Below are 19,680 nucleotides of genomic sequence, written 5' to 3'. Positions count from 1 at the left end.
TGAAACAAATGCTGCCCAATATCTTTATATACCACTCCAGCAATTAATGAAACTTTCAATATGCCAGTGACAGAAATCGAATGGGTTACTGGGAAAGAAAAGAAAATACTGCAAATTGCTTAATGCATGTACAAACAACATTACCCTCATTCACACACATTGCCGCTACATTTTGTATAGTCTAAACTAGTCTTCAAAAAAAATGTCAGTCTTTTATTTAACTTATTTTTCTTTTCTTCAATTTATTTCCTTTAAGAAACAGCCCAGGAATTAATCTATGTCTCATATGTTATTTCTATTTTCTACTTGTCTGTACAACTTTTAAAATTAAAAAAAGACTAAGATATGAAAGGATTTCTGGATGCCACCCACAAGTGATGGATGGAAAAAGTAAAAAAATAAATAAAATTAAAAAAAAAAAAAGAAAAATATGGAAGCCAACATAAATTAGTGATTTGAAATCTAAAAGTTTGTGCTTGAATTAAATTACTTTCTATGAATTATGTGATACAATATTAAGACACAATGGTTTCCTTCCTTTGGCCTCATGCTAAAGTGAATACTGTTTCAGGCTCTGTACCGCCAAGGAACCATTTTCTTCATATTACATACACTGACATTTTGTGTAAACATTTTTTTTGGATGGATTAAATGAAAAACAGGCTGTGTTCAAGTGGAGACATCCCGCCATTTAAATAATCACCCTCGGCCAGAGCTAGCTATGGCTGATCCTTGGCTTTCTAAATAGTGGTCTTTTGGTTGAAAATCATCACACAATTCCCAATCGGGTTGTTAAAGGAGTAGAGTTTATCCACATTTTAGCCCAACTGCTGTACCAAACAAATCCATAAAACCAACATGGGACTAATATACATAAAAATAATTGTAATAATAATAAAAAGTGGAGTTAATGTCAGTAAAAGAAGTGTTAAGAAACAAAACTGCTCTGGAAATATTACAGTTTGTCAGTAAAACCACTAGATTGAAGAGCTTATGTTAACATAAGCAGCACTGCCTTCATTGTAACAAGATGGCCATCTGTAATCATTTTCTTTGTGGCTTTTTATGGTTTCATTTTTTCCCCAATACTACTAAAATCTGAAAGACTTTGCTCCCAATACCTGCCCGAGTATTGTCTCATATCATTTTTTTCATATTTTTTTTTTTTACTTGTATCTATTTTCTTCCTACACAGAAATAGTTGCCAGTGTTTGGGCCCATTGACTGTTCATCGGGTTGGTTAACCTATAAGGTAAGACTGCCCAGCTTGTCCTCAGTATCCTCTGCTTTCAAGGAGAGTTGGGAAAAGGCCTGTTGAACGAAGCTACTGGCCACTCCTTGGTAATTGTTTGCAGTTTCCTTTCCCAATACATTTTCTTTTTATTCAGGATCTCCATCTTTATCCGGTGCTCCTCCTCAGCCATTTCACACTCTCTCTCTATCTGCTGCACCTTGGCCACATGAACCTCATTCATCTGTATCAACTGCAGTTGGAGCATGGACATTTGCTGGTGGTGCTCTTCTTCCTGCATTTTTTTAAACATGCCATCCTGGGAGGCTTTGCTCCTGTAGGTCCTGTTAGTAATTCTACCTGTTGAACAGGAAGGTGCTGCATGTGATGTTCCTTCACAGTCATGCATATTGACCATTGCCTTTTCTTCCTCATACAGGTCTACTCTGTCTGGAACCACGAAGGTATCTAGGACAAATAAAAAACGATTATCAATTTAATTCAAGTACATGTTTTCAGCATTTTTAAAATAAACATTACATATCAGAGTTAAATGAAACATGTATATTGTGCTTGCAAGCTGTTCTGTTTTTATTTTCTCCATCTAGAGGATTCCACCTGTAGGAGGGTTCCTAAAAACGTACATGACTTTAATCAAATTGTATACCTTTTTATTGGGGCACCATAAAAAGGATGGAAAAAATATATTGGCATTGGCAAGAGAACTTGGCACACCAAAAGAATCATGTTGCTATAAGTAAAACCAAACACCTTAATTAAAATGTAGGATTACTTCTTACCCTCATTCCTCATGTTCATTGTGGCATCCTCTTCTAATTCAAATTTCACTAAAGAAAAAAATTAATCTTGCTTTTATTGTGGGCCTTAATTTTAATTTAAATGCTAACTGCAGATGTACTTTATATAATTACTACTAGTTCATGCTTGTTAACAAATTTGCTTATTAAGCCATGGCTAAAGCAAATCCTAGATACATGCAGCAATGGTTCCTAAAACGGAATGCCGTCACCCAATTGGTTTGTGTAATAATTTTATGTTGATTGCTACAAATGCATTTTCTAACATGTAACTTCTGCAAAGCTTTTTCCAGTCCTACATTAAGTATTTAAAATGGAGATGACTGGCCATCTATCCATTAACGCAGCAACTTGCACACAGTAGACCTGACAACTGGGGACAAAATGGTCATTACTGGCCCTCATAAGAAGCAATTATTTATATATGTATATTCCTTATTCCAACATATGTCTGCATATAATCACATTCTGAAATATGGCATTAATATTTATTGACCATACATATTATGGCTTACCACAACTTAAGCATAAGGCTTTTTACCATCAATCAATGATTTATTTTGCTGTTCGCTGTCACCATATATTTGGAGGCTTAAAAGCTACACTGCTGTATGTTACTGATCTTTAATTTAACCCCTATGTTTGGTACCTCAAAACCCGGAGCAATTTTGCCATTTTTGCGCTATGTCAGTTCAGAGATGATTCTCTTTTCCTGTGAATAGTGTACCCATGTAAACTAGATATTATTTTTTCAAGGAGAGATAGAGCTTAATTTTGATACCATAGTTGGATGATTAGCTGAAAAATTAGAATGAGAAATTTTGTAAAAACTAGAAAAAAATTTTTTTTTAATTTTCCCTCTGAATCCTCACAAATTTAGGTAAAGTGATGGAAAATCCCCTCCAAGTTTATCAATTCAGGTGTCCTGATTTCAGAAATACCTGATTTATATAGATTTTCTAGACTTTCCCAGCACCAGGGAGCATACTATTAGGTGTACATTTTTGTATAATTTTTATGCCTATGGCTTAACGGGTTTAGGGGTTGTGAACGAGGGCAGGAGGGTTATACTGGCTAGATGTTATGCTAGGGCAATGGGATGTAAGGTTTTTTAATTTTTTTTTGTATTATCTTTTTTATATATATTTTTTTTAATTTCTTTTTATTTTATTATTTTTTTTATTTTGTTTTGCATTTTTTATATATATTTTTTTTTTTTTAACACACAAATGGTTAGAGGTCCTCTTAGGGACCTCCTGAACATGCCAGTGATTTCACAATGACATCACAGCTCACATTATTATTTATATCATTATTTTATTGATTTTTTTAATATTATTTTCTAAATGACTAACCGTTTTTTTCCCCCAGCTTTTCTGTTTCAGGACGGAAGGGGGGGGGAGACATGGTTTCTCACTCCCCTCCCCGCGATCCCCCTGCACCGATCACACTGTGATCTCTATGCAGGTCCTCACAGACCTGCACAGAGATTGCAGCATCTGCGCCTCATCGGAGGACAGGATATCTCCTGCAGGGGATATCTTGTTCTTCGATGAACTTCCGGGTTACGTCAGAATGCCCGATCGCGCAAACGGGCAGTTTGAAACATAACAGCTTTCTGGCTTTCATGCTGGGAGCTGTTACAGCAGATCGGACAGCAGAAAGCCGGTGATGCCGGCTTCTGCTGTCAGTGGGGAGTCCAGGCTGTCAAACGACAGCGGACGCTGCACGAAGGGCTGGACGTACCGGTACGTCCATAGGGGTTTTTTGCTAGGCATTTTTTGGAGGTCCCGGTACATCAATAGGGGATTGAAGGGGTTAACTTGTACCTATGCTTTTTTTTTATTTGGGATAGTAACTGGCATTGTAAGAAAAGCTGCGTAAATTGTTGGAACTATGTAAATAAAAGATAATAACTGAGAGAATTTGTAATTTGAGTCATAATATTTCCCAGTATCAGGGAATTCTGATATTATTGTGCATTTCTGAAAACATCGGTTGCAAATCTTAACAGAACCAATAATGAAAAACAATGGAAAATTATTTCTGTCAGATTTAAAGTTAATGAAACAAGCTTTTGAACAATTTCTAAAGCCATGTTTTTCTGGAGAACTTTTTTTTGCTTGGCAACACTAATGTTTGTGGCTTTTTACCTTTGGCATTTTTGTTACAGTGCACAGGAATTACCTTTTTTTAGCCCACTTGGAGAGGAGCCCTCAGCACACATTGAATCTGTGACTGGAACTTTCCTAATAGGTTCGGTCTGGATCTTCCCTTGTTCATCAATGAGAAGTTCCAGGTCTCCTTTGTGGAAATCTGCATGAATAAGAAAAATAATTTTTTTTCAGGGCAGCAATAACACATGGATTATAATTAGAAAATTAACAAATGAATGTATGGTTTATACATTAATTTGTTAATTTTCTAATTTTAACACAATGATAGTTTGGTCAAGACCTCATGCGTCGAAGGAACTCAGTATGTGATTCTACTTGTTATCACACTGTATGCTTACATACCCCAAGTGGATTTACAGTAAGGATTTACAGAAAATGGACCGATATCCGTGGACTTCTTTGATATTATTTCCACTGAAATAATGTAGGCGTGGTCCTCGTATGAGAAATTCATGAACCAGGTATCATCTGCTCCAAAATATAGGTAAGCAGATCTCACCACTTCCTTTTCTTATTATTATGGCAACAATGGGTTCCATGAACTTCCGCAAGGATTATATCGAATGAACATGGTCATGCTAAAAAGCTACTTTTTGAGACACACGGAAATCAACTAGGATCTTTTTGACCACCTGATCAGCTGTGAATTCACACCAAACAAAACTTTAAAGCAGAATGACCATGACCTAAACAAAACACATGACTAGCATATTATGGTCACATTGTGTGGAACATTCGATTCTGCTATTAAATGTGAAAAAGGGGGTGATGATTTTGAGCAGGGTATCACCAAATTGACATACAGCTCATCTGACGGTCGACTAGGAAAGGAAATTACATTGTACTCCTTAGCATTGATTTCAGACATTAGTGTCTATGGGATGTGAGTGAGAAACGGTCTTTCATTAGCCTGTGCAAACCCTAGTTGGTAACTTTGGCCCTGGTGAAGAGGGAAAGCTGGTTTGGTTTCACACAGGCTTTTTGTTTTCAAATGAAAAGTCTGCTTTGAGGAAGATCGTCACACATCAAGAAATGTATGCCTGCCTCCCCGAACAATGTCAATCCAAGAAATCAAACACCAGTTGACCTAGATGTATCAGATGCTAGGGGAAACTCTCCTGTTCCACTGTATTCTGTAGTTTGTACTTATTAAGCCATTCCTCACAGGAATGCTCCATTTTCCTTTATTAGTGTGTAACTGATTATTTGCCACATAGGAGGCAAATTCAAAACCACACAGAAGCAGAGACTTGCTGCATATGTATTCATTACACACATACATACAATGTGTAATGGCTCATGATGTAATTGACAGTATACCTAATCAGTTAACCTGTATTCCAAAAGGCACCAATTTTACCACAGAATCTACTGTACTCACACATTTATAGCACGTGTATCAGGGGATATCATCCTACAAGCATTAGCTGGTGTCGCAAAAACTAACCAAACTGGTTGCTAAGGCAACCAGACGTTTTTCTCTCCTCATGTAGCCACCTATTGTGATTCTTGATACACCAGCCCAAAAAAAAAAGTGACTCGCATATACAGTATATCACTAATGTAGATCTTTCTAAATAAAAAAAAAAGATATTTCAATACAAAGTCACATGTCATAATCAAAAATGTACACTGTGATTAACTTAAAACAGGACAATATACAAATATCAAGATAGTGTCCTCTTTAAAAATGTATCTTGATCGTGAGTAATGGTCCTCATTTCCCACTATGGCAACACATAATCAATTCACTGGTTAGTCATCTTATGAAGCTAAAAAAACAAGCAAAACAACGAATCTTTTGCATTTCTGGGACTCCTCAAGAGCCACAGCAAATACCCTGTATTAGGTTAAATAGGAAGGAATATTCCACCACCTGAAATGGCGATAAGACCCATTTTACATCAGGACTGATCTCATGCTGTCAGGTGCCCTTGTGCTGTAGCTGCAGGCTCAGGTTTCAGCTCAAGAAGATGGATATCTTTTGCACCCACTTTCCACCGACTGCTTGTAAGCACCAACATCTGCCATATGGAATCCTGTCCTTGGATAGTCCAGGAGAAAACATGAATTGTTTCTGAATTGTTGTTGTTTCACAAAACAGCAACAATACACATCCCCTTTTGGCTGTTCTTCACTTATGTATTTGCTTATGATTTTCACACAGACTAGAAGAGTCAGTGGACAGGGCCTACCACAAGTATATGGACACCCCTCCTAATTATTCAGTTTAAGTGTTTCAGCCACACATTGCTTGTGTGTATAAAATCCAGCACATAGGCAGCCGTCTCCATAGACAGACATTGGAAGTAGAATGGGTTGTACGGAAGAGCACAGTGACTTTAAACGTCACACCGTCATAGGATTTTACATATGCCACAAGTATCTTCATAACATTTTTGCCCGAATTAATCTTCCCTGGTCCATTGTATGTGCTATTTTTGTGAAGTGGAAGCTGCACAAAATGCAAAGTGTCGGATCCAGTGGTGTAAAGCACATAGCAACTGGTTTCTGGAGCAGTGGAAATGTGTTCTCTGGATTGTTTGGGGGAAGAGGAATAATGGATAATTCAGAGTTTGGGGTATGTCCCTTAGTTCCAGTGAAGGCTAATATTAATACTAAAGCATACAAAGATGTTTTAGACTATTGTAGGCACCAGTTTGGGGAAGGCTCTTTCCTGTTCCAGTATGCCTGTGCAAAAAGCAAGGTATGGACAAGGTTTGACGAGTTTGGGGTGGAACAACTCGATTGGCCTGCACAGAACCCTGACCACTGGAACACTGAATATCAATAAGCACTTCTCATCCAACATCAGTGCCTGGCCAAACAATCGCTCTCTGGGCTGAATTAGCATAAATTCAAACAGACACACTCCAAAATCTTGAGTTTGAGTAGAGGCTGTTAATAGGTGGTAGTGGTTTTGGCAACAAACACGTATAGGTATGATGCCCAGATGTCCATATACCTTTGGTCACATACTGTATATCACTGATTAACCCCCTAAGAATGAAGTATCCTTATCATAACATGTATTGACAAGCACACTGCTTATTTAAAATACCAACACTAGATCAAAGGCAGAAATAGAAGCAATATATACTAAAGCCCTACAAAAAATATTGACAGGTGCACTATTTATTATTGATACCTTTCTCTATAGATCTAGGAGGTGACCCATCAGCACACAAAGAATTAGTTTCAGGGACCTTCCTGAATGGTTTGGTCTGGATTTTGCCTTGTTCGTCAATAAGGAGTTCCAGATCCAGAAGGTTAACTCTCTTGCAATCAATTTCTAAGGTAAAAGAAAGAAAAAAATAAATAAAGAGACAGAAATCAACCACACACACACACACACACACACACACACACACAAAGAAGACCTATGGAGCCACGGGTTGTATGCTTTATGATGTGAGCTGAAAACATAATACAATAAGATAAACTATTTATGCACTAGTTATACAAAACCGCAGCATTACAAAAACAAAATCCCTTGAAAAACCTTTTCTATAGAAAAAGTAATGGAGGAGGTATTTAAACACCAAGGAAAAACATCAAGGAAAAATAATTGCTCACCTTCTGCCAAGTATTAATGGAGCACAACAGCTACACCATGCTTAAGGAGCAAGTAAACTTTTCACAATAAAGAAAATAGCATTCATATGAAAATCACGGTTTGCATAATTATATTGAGGGAGGGGGAAAAAAGCTGCATTACTTACCATACCGCTGATCACTTTCTTCCGTCTGCTTTCTTACACCGACAGCACGGGAGCCAGGAGTGTTCATATGCACTTCCGACAGTTCGAACACTTAAGATAATGATTGTGCAAATATTACTTTTTCACATATAAGGTTTACTTAATCATGAAAATAAATGTTTACTGTTTAATAAATGATGATTGATAAATGACAAGAAAATGAAAATGCTTAAGATCTTCAGACATTCTGTATCTTATTTGGTAAGTTTACTAGCATACTAGCACTTCTTTTCCACCACACCGCTGGCAAAAACCATACCTTAGATGCTGATAAATTGAAAAATGACTCATTAAAGAAGAAAATAAAAAGGCGATTCTCAATAGACAAAAAAAGAAAAACCCATATTTCAGAGCTAGCCTTTGGACCTTGCTTTTATGCCTTTTAAACTCAACCATACTTGAACCTTGGATACTGTATACAGGGCATGATCAACCCTAACAGAGCACCATGGGGCACATTGGTCAAAAGCGGTGTTTGTTTGTTTGATATCGCATTATGTGAGTTCTAAAACAATTTTAAGCACATACTGTTTTGAGGTGAACAATAGGTTTTCTCGTACCAGACGGGGAAAAAAAAAAAAAAAAGTCCCCACTGCACCAATAACATACCAGGTAGCATTTATAGTAGAGTTGGTCTTCCTCTATCAGCAAGAGGCAACATTACTGGCTCTCAACACTACACATAAAAAAGATGTATATAAAAATTTTAATTACAGATCTACGCCTTATAATTCAAGTTACGTATTCTGAACATAATTAATAGGAACAATTTTATCTCACGCTTACAATAGATTACATCTACTAAAAATATATATGTTTGAATTGTTGATAAAATAAAGGGAGAGGCTAAAAAAGATATTTCATAAATTGATCTCGCCTCACTAAAAAGGTTGTTTATTCCGTTTTTAATGGCGTCAAAAAGCCCAATGCCCACAGCAGTTTCACCAAATCCACCCTATACTGAATCATAAATGGTACATCAAAATTATTTTCTGTATGACTTTTTTGAAACTCAGAATTATTGTAAGGTGACTGATTTTAAATAAAGTTTACATACATACATACACATATATATATATATACACACATACATATATATATATATATATATATATATATATATATATATATATATATATATATATATATATATATATATATATATATATATAATGTAACAGTTTGGCAGAATTAAGCCAATGTCACCTTACAATAATTTTTTGGACTTCCAGAGTTTTTGTTTTTTTAAATGAAATATGATACAGAATAAATTTTCAGTTGACCCTTGTAATATGCGAGGGAGTCTGTGAGAGAACTGGTAAAACATTTAAATGCTTCTTCAAGGCTCTGCAGTGTGGATAAATCATTACAGAATATTTTACCATGGTTAGAAGTATCATGATTGTATCCAGCTTCTTCTTCAGCGGGGTTCTGTACAAAATAGAGTTGCTCTGGAATCATGCTTGCCACCTTTTCTTTCAAAGCCTGATGGCTATTAGATGCTGGCCCACACCGTTTCACTTTCTCTCTCCTCTCATGGGCCATGATCTTTTTGGTCCGCGCTTTAATGTTCTCCCAGCATTTCTTTAGCTGTTTGAAATCCCGCAGCGACACGCTGGGCTGGGAATTGTATTCATGGGCCAGCGCTTGCCATGTGCGCTGCTTTAGAGCAATAGTCCGGGCATCACTCTTCTTACATTCCAAAACATACTTATATTTCTCCACGAGCGCCAACAAGACGCTCTTCTCTAGTTCGGAGAAGTACTTGGCAGGTTTTAAAACTTCGTTGTTTTGCATCTTCCACAGTAAGACAAACCTCCTAAGGAAGAATAAGACGGGACAAAATTAAATACCATTAAAACTGTTACGAACGGTGCACATAGAGTGTAATGACGGACTCCCTTCGATATTTGACTTGCAACCAAAAAACAAGCAGAAAAGTACAAAATTATAACTAAAAAGGCACAAAAGTATAACTGAAAAGAAGCCTAAGAATCTAAGACATTTTAATTCTGCAAAAGATTCCAAAAAAGCCACTTAGCTGAAAGTGTGTATCAAGATTTACATATACCTGTTATAACTTTAAATACCCGAAAGCCAACAACTGCTATGAGACGAGAATCAGTGGCCTAAATAGCCGAGAATCATATTTCTAAACATACCTTAAAATACAAAATCCTTAAATACATAAGTGATAAGCTAAAGAGATTGAGAAATAGGAATGCTTTCCAGTACAAGCTAAGCCAGAGTATATGTTGAGATACCAGTTAAAGGAAGCGTTAGAGGAACTTGTCTAGCCTACCATTAACCATATACTGAATAGAAAAGCAAAAATTATTAGAAAGATCAGCTTGTAAAATTCATTCAGTAGGTGATGAATGCTAGACTGAACTCTTTTGGCTCATTAGTGGAAATTCTCTGATGCTAATGACGACAATTGCAATTGTGTAATTTACAAAAAACAACATTTAACACCTAAACACACAAGTAAGAAACAAAATGCAAAAACAAACCAACACTTGTTAAAATAAGGAATTAATATTCAACAGAATTGGTTACAGTTTATATTTCTGTGGCAGAGACAGAAAAAAGTATTTCGGCTGACCGTTATTACAGTTCACAGTCGCTTGTAGAAATGTTTTTATTTTATAACATTACTTTGTATGTGGATTAATAATAAATGTACACAATGTGTGGCCTTCAAAGGTCAATGTCCGAAGAGAAATCCCACCGATTTGCATTAAAGCATTTGCGGTGACAATGGTTCACCTGTAAATTAGCTCCTGAATACCACTTGGATTATGGTCTAAATTGGTTACAATTTTGCCTGCCAGTTTATATCAAAAGCGAGAAAAGCAGGAACTTTAAAGCATACGATAGCTGTGTGATCCCTTTACATTTTCACGTAGTCCGAGAACCCCCTAAACTAAATACCTTGCAAGAGATGTGTTTGGCCGTCATTTAAACCTGGAAGGACCATTTAATCTTGGAAAGCATACTGCTTAGGCCATGCAGCTGTAGGACGTGACAGAACCACCTGTTACTAGTCTCCTCTTATGGGATGCTGGAGCAGATTTTAAAATTACGCTTTATACGCAGTTGTTTCTCATGCAAAATGTTAAAAGGTGACAAGCAGACTTTGGGCATCAGTGTCTCTGTTGACATCCAAAAGAAAAATAGACAATAAATAAATAAAAAAAAAGTATACACTCTAATGTGACTAATGAAGGTCTACGGATACTTCCTTGGCATTGCTTTAAAGGTATTTGAGCAGGGCAAAGCCTTAAAAAATATGACATGGCAGTCTCCAGGTTAATCAAATCTGCAAAGAAAGCAATCAACAAACTACTATAGGCCATGTTAATCCTTCACAAGTGGAAAGGTGGAGTTACAGTTGACTACCTTGACACCCTTCCTCCAATTTTGCTTATACAAACTCCCTCTTCTGCATTAATACCAGTATGTATTGCTCATTCCTGCACTTCATATTCACTTTTAAACATCCATGTTCATGCTTTACCCTACTGTATATGCTTGGTAAATCTTAGCGCCTCCATTTCTCTATTGCCTGCTAAATTATTTTGGTGCCATGCTGTCTAGCTTGTTTGTAATTGTTAAGTGGCTTGGTTTGAGAATCAGCATCTCGCACAACCTGGTTCTTTGCTTTATAAAACAATATACTGTACTTCACGAGATATATGTGCAATAGAAATGCTGCAGCACCCTTGTATTCTGTTTAGTTTACTTATCTTTTCACACTAGTTGCAATGTTCCATCATGACTTCCTTTTAACTTATGTTATTCTTTTCACCTTTACAGTTTTTTTCCCTTCCCTTAAAACCACCCTACTGAAATCTCTTCTCTCTCTTCAAATGACCTTCTCTCCCTTCTTAAAGTCTTCTCTACTACTAACCAAACACAGATGAGGAAAGGCCTTTCCTTAATCAATCTTCCTCCACCTTCTGTGTTCAGGCAACATTGAACCTACTCCGAGTCAGCCTAGTCCCATAACCAGCTTCTTTCCTTACTAAATTCCTGCTCCCATCTCTTGTACCCTTTTGGCCTGCACACACATTGACTAAAAACTCACCGCTATTCTCCTTCTGTACCAGTATGCCTTATGTGTTCATGTTATTGCTAATAAAATGTAACCAGTAATTTGTATTCTTCTGGCTTGTAATAGTGATGCCTCTTGGTACTTTACAGGTCCGGACTGGCCATCTGGCATACTAGGCAAATACCAGGTGGGCCACTGCCTGTCAACACTCCATATGCATCAAATCTGCTTCTGTAGCAGCACATTATGTGCTGAAGTGTGTGAACACCACCTGGATATGCCTGGATATGAGCATACAAAACATAACATGTGACCAGTCATATCCCGCCAGTGGCTGTGATTATGCCACTAAGCATCCGCCAGCCGTAAAGTGCCAGGGCCACCTTGTTATGCTCAGACTGGCCATGGTGCACTAACTAAAATGTAACGTAATACAGGGGTCAACAAATTTGGTTTGGATCTAGGACCCATTTTTTGTTCCATTCAAGTTTTAAATTTTCATATATTTAATATTTTGGCCATATCCCCCTTCTCTCTTCTAAAGTTATGCCCCACCATCATATGTCCCCTTAACATAAAAAATGTATATATATCATAATTAAGATATATGTGCCATTCTAATGGGGCAACACATTTTTTAAGCTGACTTTCCTTTCTGTCAGTAAGATGAAACAATTATTTAAATTGCATGTAGTTTTGGGTCTGATGAGCTGTCTTTATAGATTGAGCCATTACTTTCTTGCATTTTGCTTGGAATTCTGCTACCAAAAATAAAATAGCATTGTGTTTTACACACTATACCTCTGTACCCCCACAACACAATACCAACAGGTGAGTGCATGTGTTTTGGGGGGCTTTATGCGCTTTACGGGGATAGCAGAATTCCAGGAAAGTAATGGCTCAAACTATGCCTAACAGACCCCAAACTATATAAAACTAATGGTTTCACCAACGGTAGCATGCTCCGCAAGTCCCTATTTTGTTTGGTTACAATAGATGTGTCACTAGAGCTATTCGATTGTATTGCTATGCCGTAAATACCACGTAACTGTCTGTAACCTGGGGATATGCATGTTACACATACTCTGTTTTGAGATCTTTCACGAATGCCAATAAACAAGATACATATATATATATATAAAAAAACAAAAAACTAATGGTTTCACCTTACTTACTGAAAGGTATTACCCACCTTAGCCACATGAAGATTAAAAGGCTAAATGTCCTTTTATATTTGGTTTAATATCCCGCATTGTATTATTTTACAAAACATAGTTTGGAATATCTTAATTAGGGCATGTATTACCTTGCCAGCAATCATGTGCTGTGGTCGGATCCCCGCATGATAGCAGTGATCAAATGCTTTTGGACATAACAGATCTCACAGGAGATCAGCTGGCAAAATGCTGGCACTTTCCTGTTTAAGTGTACAAGAAAGGTATCCGTTAAACAACCAAGACTGCCAGAGAAGTCCCCGCTACAACAGAAATGGTTTCATAGTGATTGCTTGTAACAATGGCTCAAAGGGTCAACATGTAAGAACTGTCTTGTAATGTAAACAATGATCATTAGCAAGAATAGCTTGGTGGAATTCAATCCAAAACTGACAATGTTGGAACTAGTTTTCCAGCTAGCAAAACATGAATACATACATTTGTAAGTTCCTCAAAGAAACCGTACTCTAAAGCCACCCGCCATTGGGTGTGTGTGGGATTCTATTATAGCCAAGAAGAGTGGTTTCCATTCGAAGGCATGCCTTAAATGTAAATATTTATCAAAATCTTTTCTGGGGAATACTGTGTAGCTAGCAAATAACCCTCTATCAAATAGATGTTCTATTCTATATATTCCATAAAGCTCTTATTTTGTCAGTGGAAGTTCTTTTATGAGGATTCTGGGGATGGGCAGGATCAGATTTTACTTATGCTTCCTCCCAGATTGCTAGGGTGTAAGCTGTTGTTGGGAGTGATTTTAAAGAGTTGGTCTAAGATTTCTTGAACCAAGGCTATTTTGAATAAGGAGCAACGCATGCTTTTTTCCTGATCAAGCTAGGAGGGCATTCCAGGTCGACAGTGGCATTGAATAGTTTGTGCCATGTGCGCAGCCCATTAATACACTGACACATAATATCATCCTTTATCTTTGGGCATAAAAAGTAAAGCAAAGCACTTTTGCCATCATTCACACTTTGTTCCATAAACATATATATTTTGTATCTCTTTAAGCACAGAAGGGGACATTTTCAGGGGAACAACTCCAATAACAAAGTTGATTGAGGAAGTCCATCACCTTGAAAGATGCAATTTTCCCTAAGTGATAATTCAAACATCTGCCTCCGTAATATTTCTAATTGAATTAATATTTGAGCCATGTAATATTTTAATATTTGAAGATTTTTATAGCAGTTAACCTACAAGAAACTATTGTTTTAAAGAAAATATTTTTGGGAGATTACATTATATTTTTTCTCCTTCTTCAGAATTGGGTGCACTCCGCAGCTCAAGTGAGGATCCCACTTTTATTTCTATACATTATAAATGACCATCCTTAGGAATTTCCACCAACATGTCAAAAAATGCTAGTTGGTTCATCATAAGACGTATGTTTTACTGTAGTGATACTGGATTGTTTGGGGTTTAGTTACTAAAGCAGGAGTGTTTTGATTCCAACCCACATGCTATAAATTACTCAACCATTGCAAGTTTCTACATAATACACAGTTCAACAGATGAGCAAACATTCAAGAAGTCTTGTTGACCTTGCATCATACCAGAACCAAACAAGCTCTCTTGGAGCAGACACCATTGGAGGCCCATCACCTACACCAACGTTGGCAAATTGAAACCGCAATTATCTCTTTAGTAAATAAACCCGTTTAATTGCTATACTGCATCTGCCACTGAAACTTGATGTTTCATAATTAGTGGACAAAAGATGAGAAATAGAAAATGCTTTTGGTTTATGACTTCAGAAAAGTAAAATGATCATGAATAAGATGAATAGAAGCCCTGATACAAATCGCTTACATTAAATATTCTTATATGAAACATTTTGTTTTATTCTTTGCAACTAATTTACTAAAACTGAACACGAAACGTTATTAAAAGCACAAATAATTATAATTATATATAATTTTCACATAATTAATTATGTGAAAAATAGCACATTCATAATGTTTGCCGAAAAATAATATATAACCTGTAAAACTAAGCCAGACCGAAATACAAATATGACAATTTGCTTTCACAAAAATATATACTTCTCAAATACGCAGGTGGTGAATCATCTATAAGCCTATAGGTAAATTGTATCTCCTGTGCCTAGGACTCATCACACCTATGCAAATGCTTGCTAGAACAGGTATATATATATATTTTTAAGAGCAATAGAGAATATGTTGGCCCTTACCTAATATCACTATGCAAAAATAAATACTGATTGTATATTCACCGGATCACACTTGAAATTATGTTGCGTATTCCTAATAAAAATCTTACAGCTTTGAAACTTCATTATACGACACAGATGGACGTGTATTTAATTTCTATGTAAAGTACACTTCTGAAAGTCACAAGGCCTTCCGATTCATCTCTATAAGGAATTGACTATATAGAGAGGGCAGTTTCAATAATGAAAGTGTCACATCTATTTAGGATAGAGTATAGTCTGGTGTTACCATGGTAACCTGACAGATTGCAAAAAATAGCTCACAAAACACTCCTGCAATGAAGATATATTAAACATTTAAGTAGGATGAGCATTTGCTTGCAATGTGATTTTAATAGACTGTGATTTTAAACTAACACAACCAGCATGCATGTATGTGTGTGTGTGTGTGTGTGTGTGTGTGTGTGTGTGTGTGTGTGTGTGTGTGCATATGGGATTTGTGCACACCCTTCATGTTTCAGTACTACCATTCATACAGTGCAGGTAACATATACTACACACAAAAACACAGGTTGCCTCTTGCAGACTTCAGTGGTCACTAGTGAATGAATAGGTGGCTACTGGGAGGAGGATCAGTGCAAGATATAGGTGATCGGGACAAGAGAGAGTATAAAGGAGATGTGGGTGGGGGATGGGATTGAGTGATGTCCCCAGAGTGGGTGTGGGGGGGGGGTGTATAAACAAATCAATAAATAACTACAGGGAGCATATTCTCACACACAGAAATGCCTACCAAGCTCCAGGGCATCAGGGCAGGGCTCGGTGCTTCTCCAGCTGGTGATCCCTTGCTTGCTCCTGGGTCTGAGAGCAGTGATCAGGACCTGCCTGGACAAAGAGCGTCAAACCCGGCAGATCGCAGCACCGAGATGTACAATGAGCGAAATCCAGGCACCGCTCGTGTCTTTCCCCGCCCTCTACGCGGGCGTTATTCCTATTCCCTTCGTTTGGATCGTGATGATTTTATTCACACCGTCTAAGAGAACAAAGGATCATCTCGGTCCTTCCTCCAGAGCCAGCTAATTTCCCTGCCATTTGAGGCTCTTCAACCTGAGTGCATGCAAGAGGCCTTCCTCCCAGGGCTGTCACAGAACCGCTCGCAAAACCCGGACTGAATCAACTGGACATGTAACCCAAAACGACTTTTCTCGGTGTTCTAGATAGGAATTAGATGGGTATTTTCCCTCTCATGCTCCGCTGTGTATTCCACTTTTACCCGACATCCAGCGATCCTCCAAACTTCCCCATCCAATGTGTCCTCACGGGTGTCACAGAGGTAGGCAACACCTGGCCTTATAGCTACAACTCCCACCAAGCACTGCCAAACTGACACAATCCACAGTAGCATGAGCTTTCCTTGCTGGCAGCGGTCCTCAAGACCTATACTCGGTGAGGTGTTTTGTTTTTTGTTTTTTTACATCAGATCAACATACATTGAGATCTGTGAAATAAAATAGTTAACATAAAAAGAAGGGCGCGACCCGAAGTGCCCTACATTAACCTGCTTCTATGTTCTATGCCACAAACACACACCCATGCTATTAAAACCGTAACATAGAGTGCTTTTTGACATAACCCATATTTTAAGGTAAAAAAGCGCATACTACGTTAAACATATAAATCCAACTAAACATAAATACATCTAGCTGCATTTACACCAGGGTACTAAATGAGCCCATTCCAGTTGGTCGTGAGTCCTGAACTCCAGGCCAGGTTTTATGCAGCGTTCATTCGTACTACTCCTCCTTTCAGCCAACTCATTGAAGCGCGCATGCGCTCCTTTGCGTCTCCGACAGGGGAGCACTCCGGTTTGCGTTGCTTCCTGTCGGCCCCGGAAGTGACGGTGCCGGCAATGGCAGGTAAATAGTAATATTTGGAATAGGTCTGCTTCTGCGAGGGATGCCTTTTATTTTATTTATTATTTGCAGCGTTGAGAGAAGAGCCTGGTAGCAATAAACAACAGTGAATATTGGTGACTCAGGGCTTGCGTGTTCATGTTCCCCGCTCTGCGTGAGATAGTAGTGCAAGTGCTATGTTGATGGAAGACGCTTCAGAAACACGCCGTATGGGCAAAAGAATTGGGATACCTGCCTACTACACCAACAGGGGCTTTTATGACATTACATTCTAAATACATACACATTAATATGTAATTGGTCCCCCCTTTACAGCTATAACAACTTCCACTCTTCTGGAATGGATTTCAACAAGATTTTTGAACGTTTCTGTGGGAATTTTTGACCAGTTGCTCAGGCACTGATGTTGGATGAGAAGGTCCGGCTCTCAATCGCCTTCCAATTCGTCCCAAAGGTGTTTGATGGGGTTGACGTCAGGAATCTCTGCAGACCAGTCAAGTTCTTCTACGCAAAACACACGCATGTCTTTATGGACCTTACTTTGTGCACTGGGGCACCATCATGCTGGAATAGAAAAGGGCCTTCCCCAAACTGTTCCCACAAAGTTGGAAGCTTGGTATGCTGGAGCATTAAGACTGAAAGTAATGGGCCCAGCCCAAACCCTGACTTCAATAATTAAGAGGCGTGTGCCGATACTTTTGTCCATATAGTGGCACACAAAGCAAAAAAATCCCATAGAAAAACCGCAAAATCTCCTGGAAGAGGGGGACCAATTAATGTCTATGTATTTAGAATGCAATGTTCTAAAAGTCCCTGTTGGTGTAATGGACAGGTGTCTCAATACCCATATAGTGTAGGTTTTATGCATTTCAGTACTTCCTGGGCCAAAGTATTAAAAAAAATGTTTGGTAAAGCAAAGTTTATTTTTGTCTCTCTCACAAGGTGATAAGTGTGTTCTCTATAAAATATTTTTTTATTTATGATTTGATTGATAAGAGGGTCATGTAGAGAAGTCAGTGGTGAAGAGAACATGTTTTTCAAAAATACAATTGACAGTTTTTTTTTTTTAACAATGTTTACACTGGGATTCCATTGTGTGGCTGGTCCACCTTAAAATACTTGTCTCGTACTTTAATGTCTTGTACAGTATACAGTTTTTATTTTTTTAGAAATACATCATGGATGCAAATGAAACAGTAGAAAATTAGATATGTCTGTAAGTTAAGTAGACCACTGACGTTACAGTCCCTGGATGCAGTGAGATACAGTTACAGAGCTTGCCAAGCTTGTCCCGCAGCAGGAGCTCACAGGGGTTGGCTGTTCATAAGTGAAGTGAAGGCGCTAGAACACAACTCTCCTATCAACGCTTCTTTAGGGAATTAAACCCGGTGTGTAGTCGCTGCTACTCAATGCCACCCAAATAAATCCTACAATGCTACACTGCTCTGTAGAAAGTAATATTGTGACAAATCACCACCTATGGTCTCAAGCATGTTCAGTCTGTTGTGTGTTTATCTGCTGCAAAATGTGAAGGTGATGTATAAATTAATAAGTAGTAATTGGCATTCACAAACCATTACATCTCTTCAGGTCATGTTACCAAGCAGCACATCCTCCTCATAATATTTCCAGCCAACCTATGTAAAATACACTGGAAAGATCCACACATCTTACCTTCACAGAGTACTCGAGGAGGGCTTACATAGGGCAGAAACCCCCCCCCCACACACACACATCTTAATCGCTACTTGTCTTCTCATGGAAACTAACATGACAGATGCTACCAACAACTAAGCAATCTTTGGAGATGTGAGTGACAAAGGAAGCCATGCATGTGTCCATCCGGTCTATTTTTGTATTTGATCTCTTATACAAAAACTGAATTTGTGTTTCATATGTTTCAAACCATATGGTTAACCTAATTAGGGCTGCAACAACTAATCGATAATGAAAATTGTTGCCAATTAGTTGAATCGGTTTTATCGATTATAAGATGAGGGTTTTTTCATAGCAAATGCTCTGAAAAATACCCCTCGTTTTATACTCTGACCTGTCACTTACAGCAGTTACTAACTCTGGCCTTTCCCCTTTCCTTATAGCATACACACATGCTCTGCAACTCATCTAACAGTAAGCATAAAATCAGTATTTGGTCTACTGAAAGTTTGGGGAGGTGGGGGTTAATTTAGGGGCAGTTATGGTTGATGGGGTCGTTAGGGTTAATATAGGGGCAGAAATGGTTGATGGGGTTGTTAGGGTTAATTTAGGGGCAGTTATGGTTGGTGGGGTCTTTAGGGTTAATTTAGGGGCAGTTATGGTTAATGAGGTCTTTAGGG

General features: G+C 37.9%; 1 protein-coding gene across 2 annotated transcripts; it reads right to left on the bottom strand.

Annotated features, from left to right (window-relative positions):
- Positions 1–787: 787 nt before the first annotated feature.
- Positions 788–16,760, bottom strand: MSANTD3 (Myb/SANT DNA binding domain containing 3). 2 transcript variants are annotated; one of them, XM_053467492.1, is made up of 7 exons: positions 16,225–16,760; positions 9,370–9,806; positions 7,949–8,038; positions 7,375–7,518; positions 4,237–4,365; positions 2,032–2,079; positions 788–1,699 (listed from the first exon to the last, which is right to left on the bottom strand). In XM_053467492.1, the coding sequence occupies exons 2-7, from the start codon at positions 9,782–9,784 to the stop codon at positions 1,290–1,292; spliced, it is 1,236 nt and encodes a 411-aa protein (XP_053323467.1). In that variant the 5' UTR covers positions 9,785–9,806; positions 16,225–16,760; the 3' UTR covers positions 788–1,289. The 2 variants fall into 2 exon arrangements, with proteins under 2 accessions (XP_053323467.1, XP_053323468.1); XM_053467493.1 differs by lacking the exon at positions 2,032–2,079 and having other exon boundaries at positions 16,225–16,758.
- Between the last annotated feature and the right edge of the window lie 2,920 nt (positions 16,761–19,680).

Source organism: Spea bombifrons, chromosome 5, assembly GCF_027358695.1.
Source record: "Spea bombifrons isolate aSpeBom1 chromosome 5, aSpeBom1.2.pri, whole genome shotgun sequence".
NCBI classification, from domain to species: Eukaryota; Metazoa; Chordata; class Amphibia; order Anura; family Pelobatidae; genus Spea; species Spea bombifrons.
This window is presented reverse-complemented; position numbering and strand designations above follow the sequence as displayed.

Excerpts from the sequence above, each read along its gene's own strand:
- MSANTD3 (XM_053467492.1), bottom strand. The coding sequence starts at position 9,784 with ATGCAAAACAACGAAGTTTTAAAACCTGCCAAGTACTTCTCCGAACTA. Across the intron at positions 7,519-7,948 it reads AGAAAGTGATCAGCGGTATG|AAATTGATTGCAAGAGAGTT; the intron begins GTAAGTAATGCA and ends CTTTTACCTTAG. Across the intron at positions 4,366-7,374 it reads TCCTAGATCTATAGAGAAAG|ATTTCCACAAAGGAGACCTG; the intron begins GTATCAATAATA and ends TTATTCATGCAG.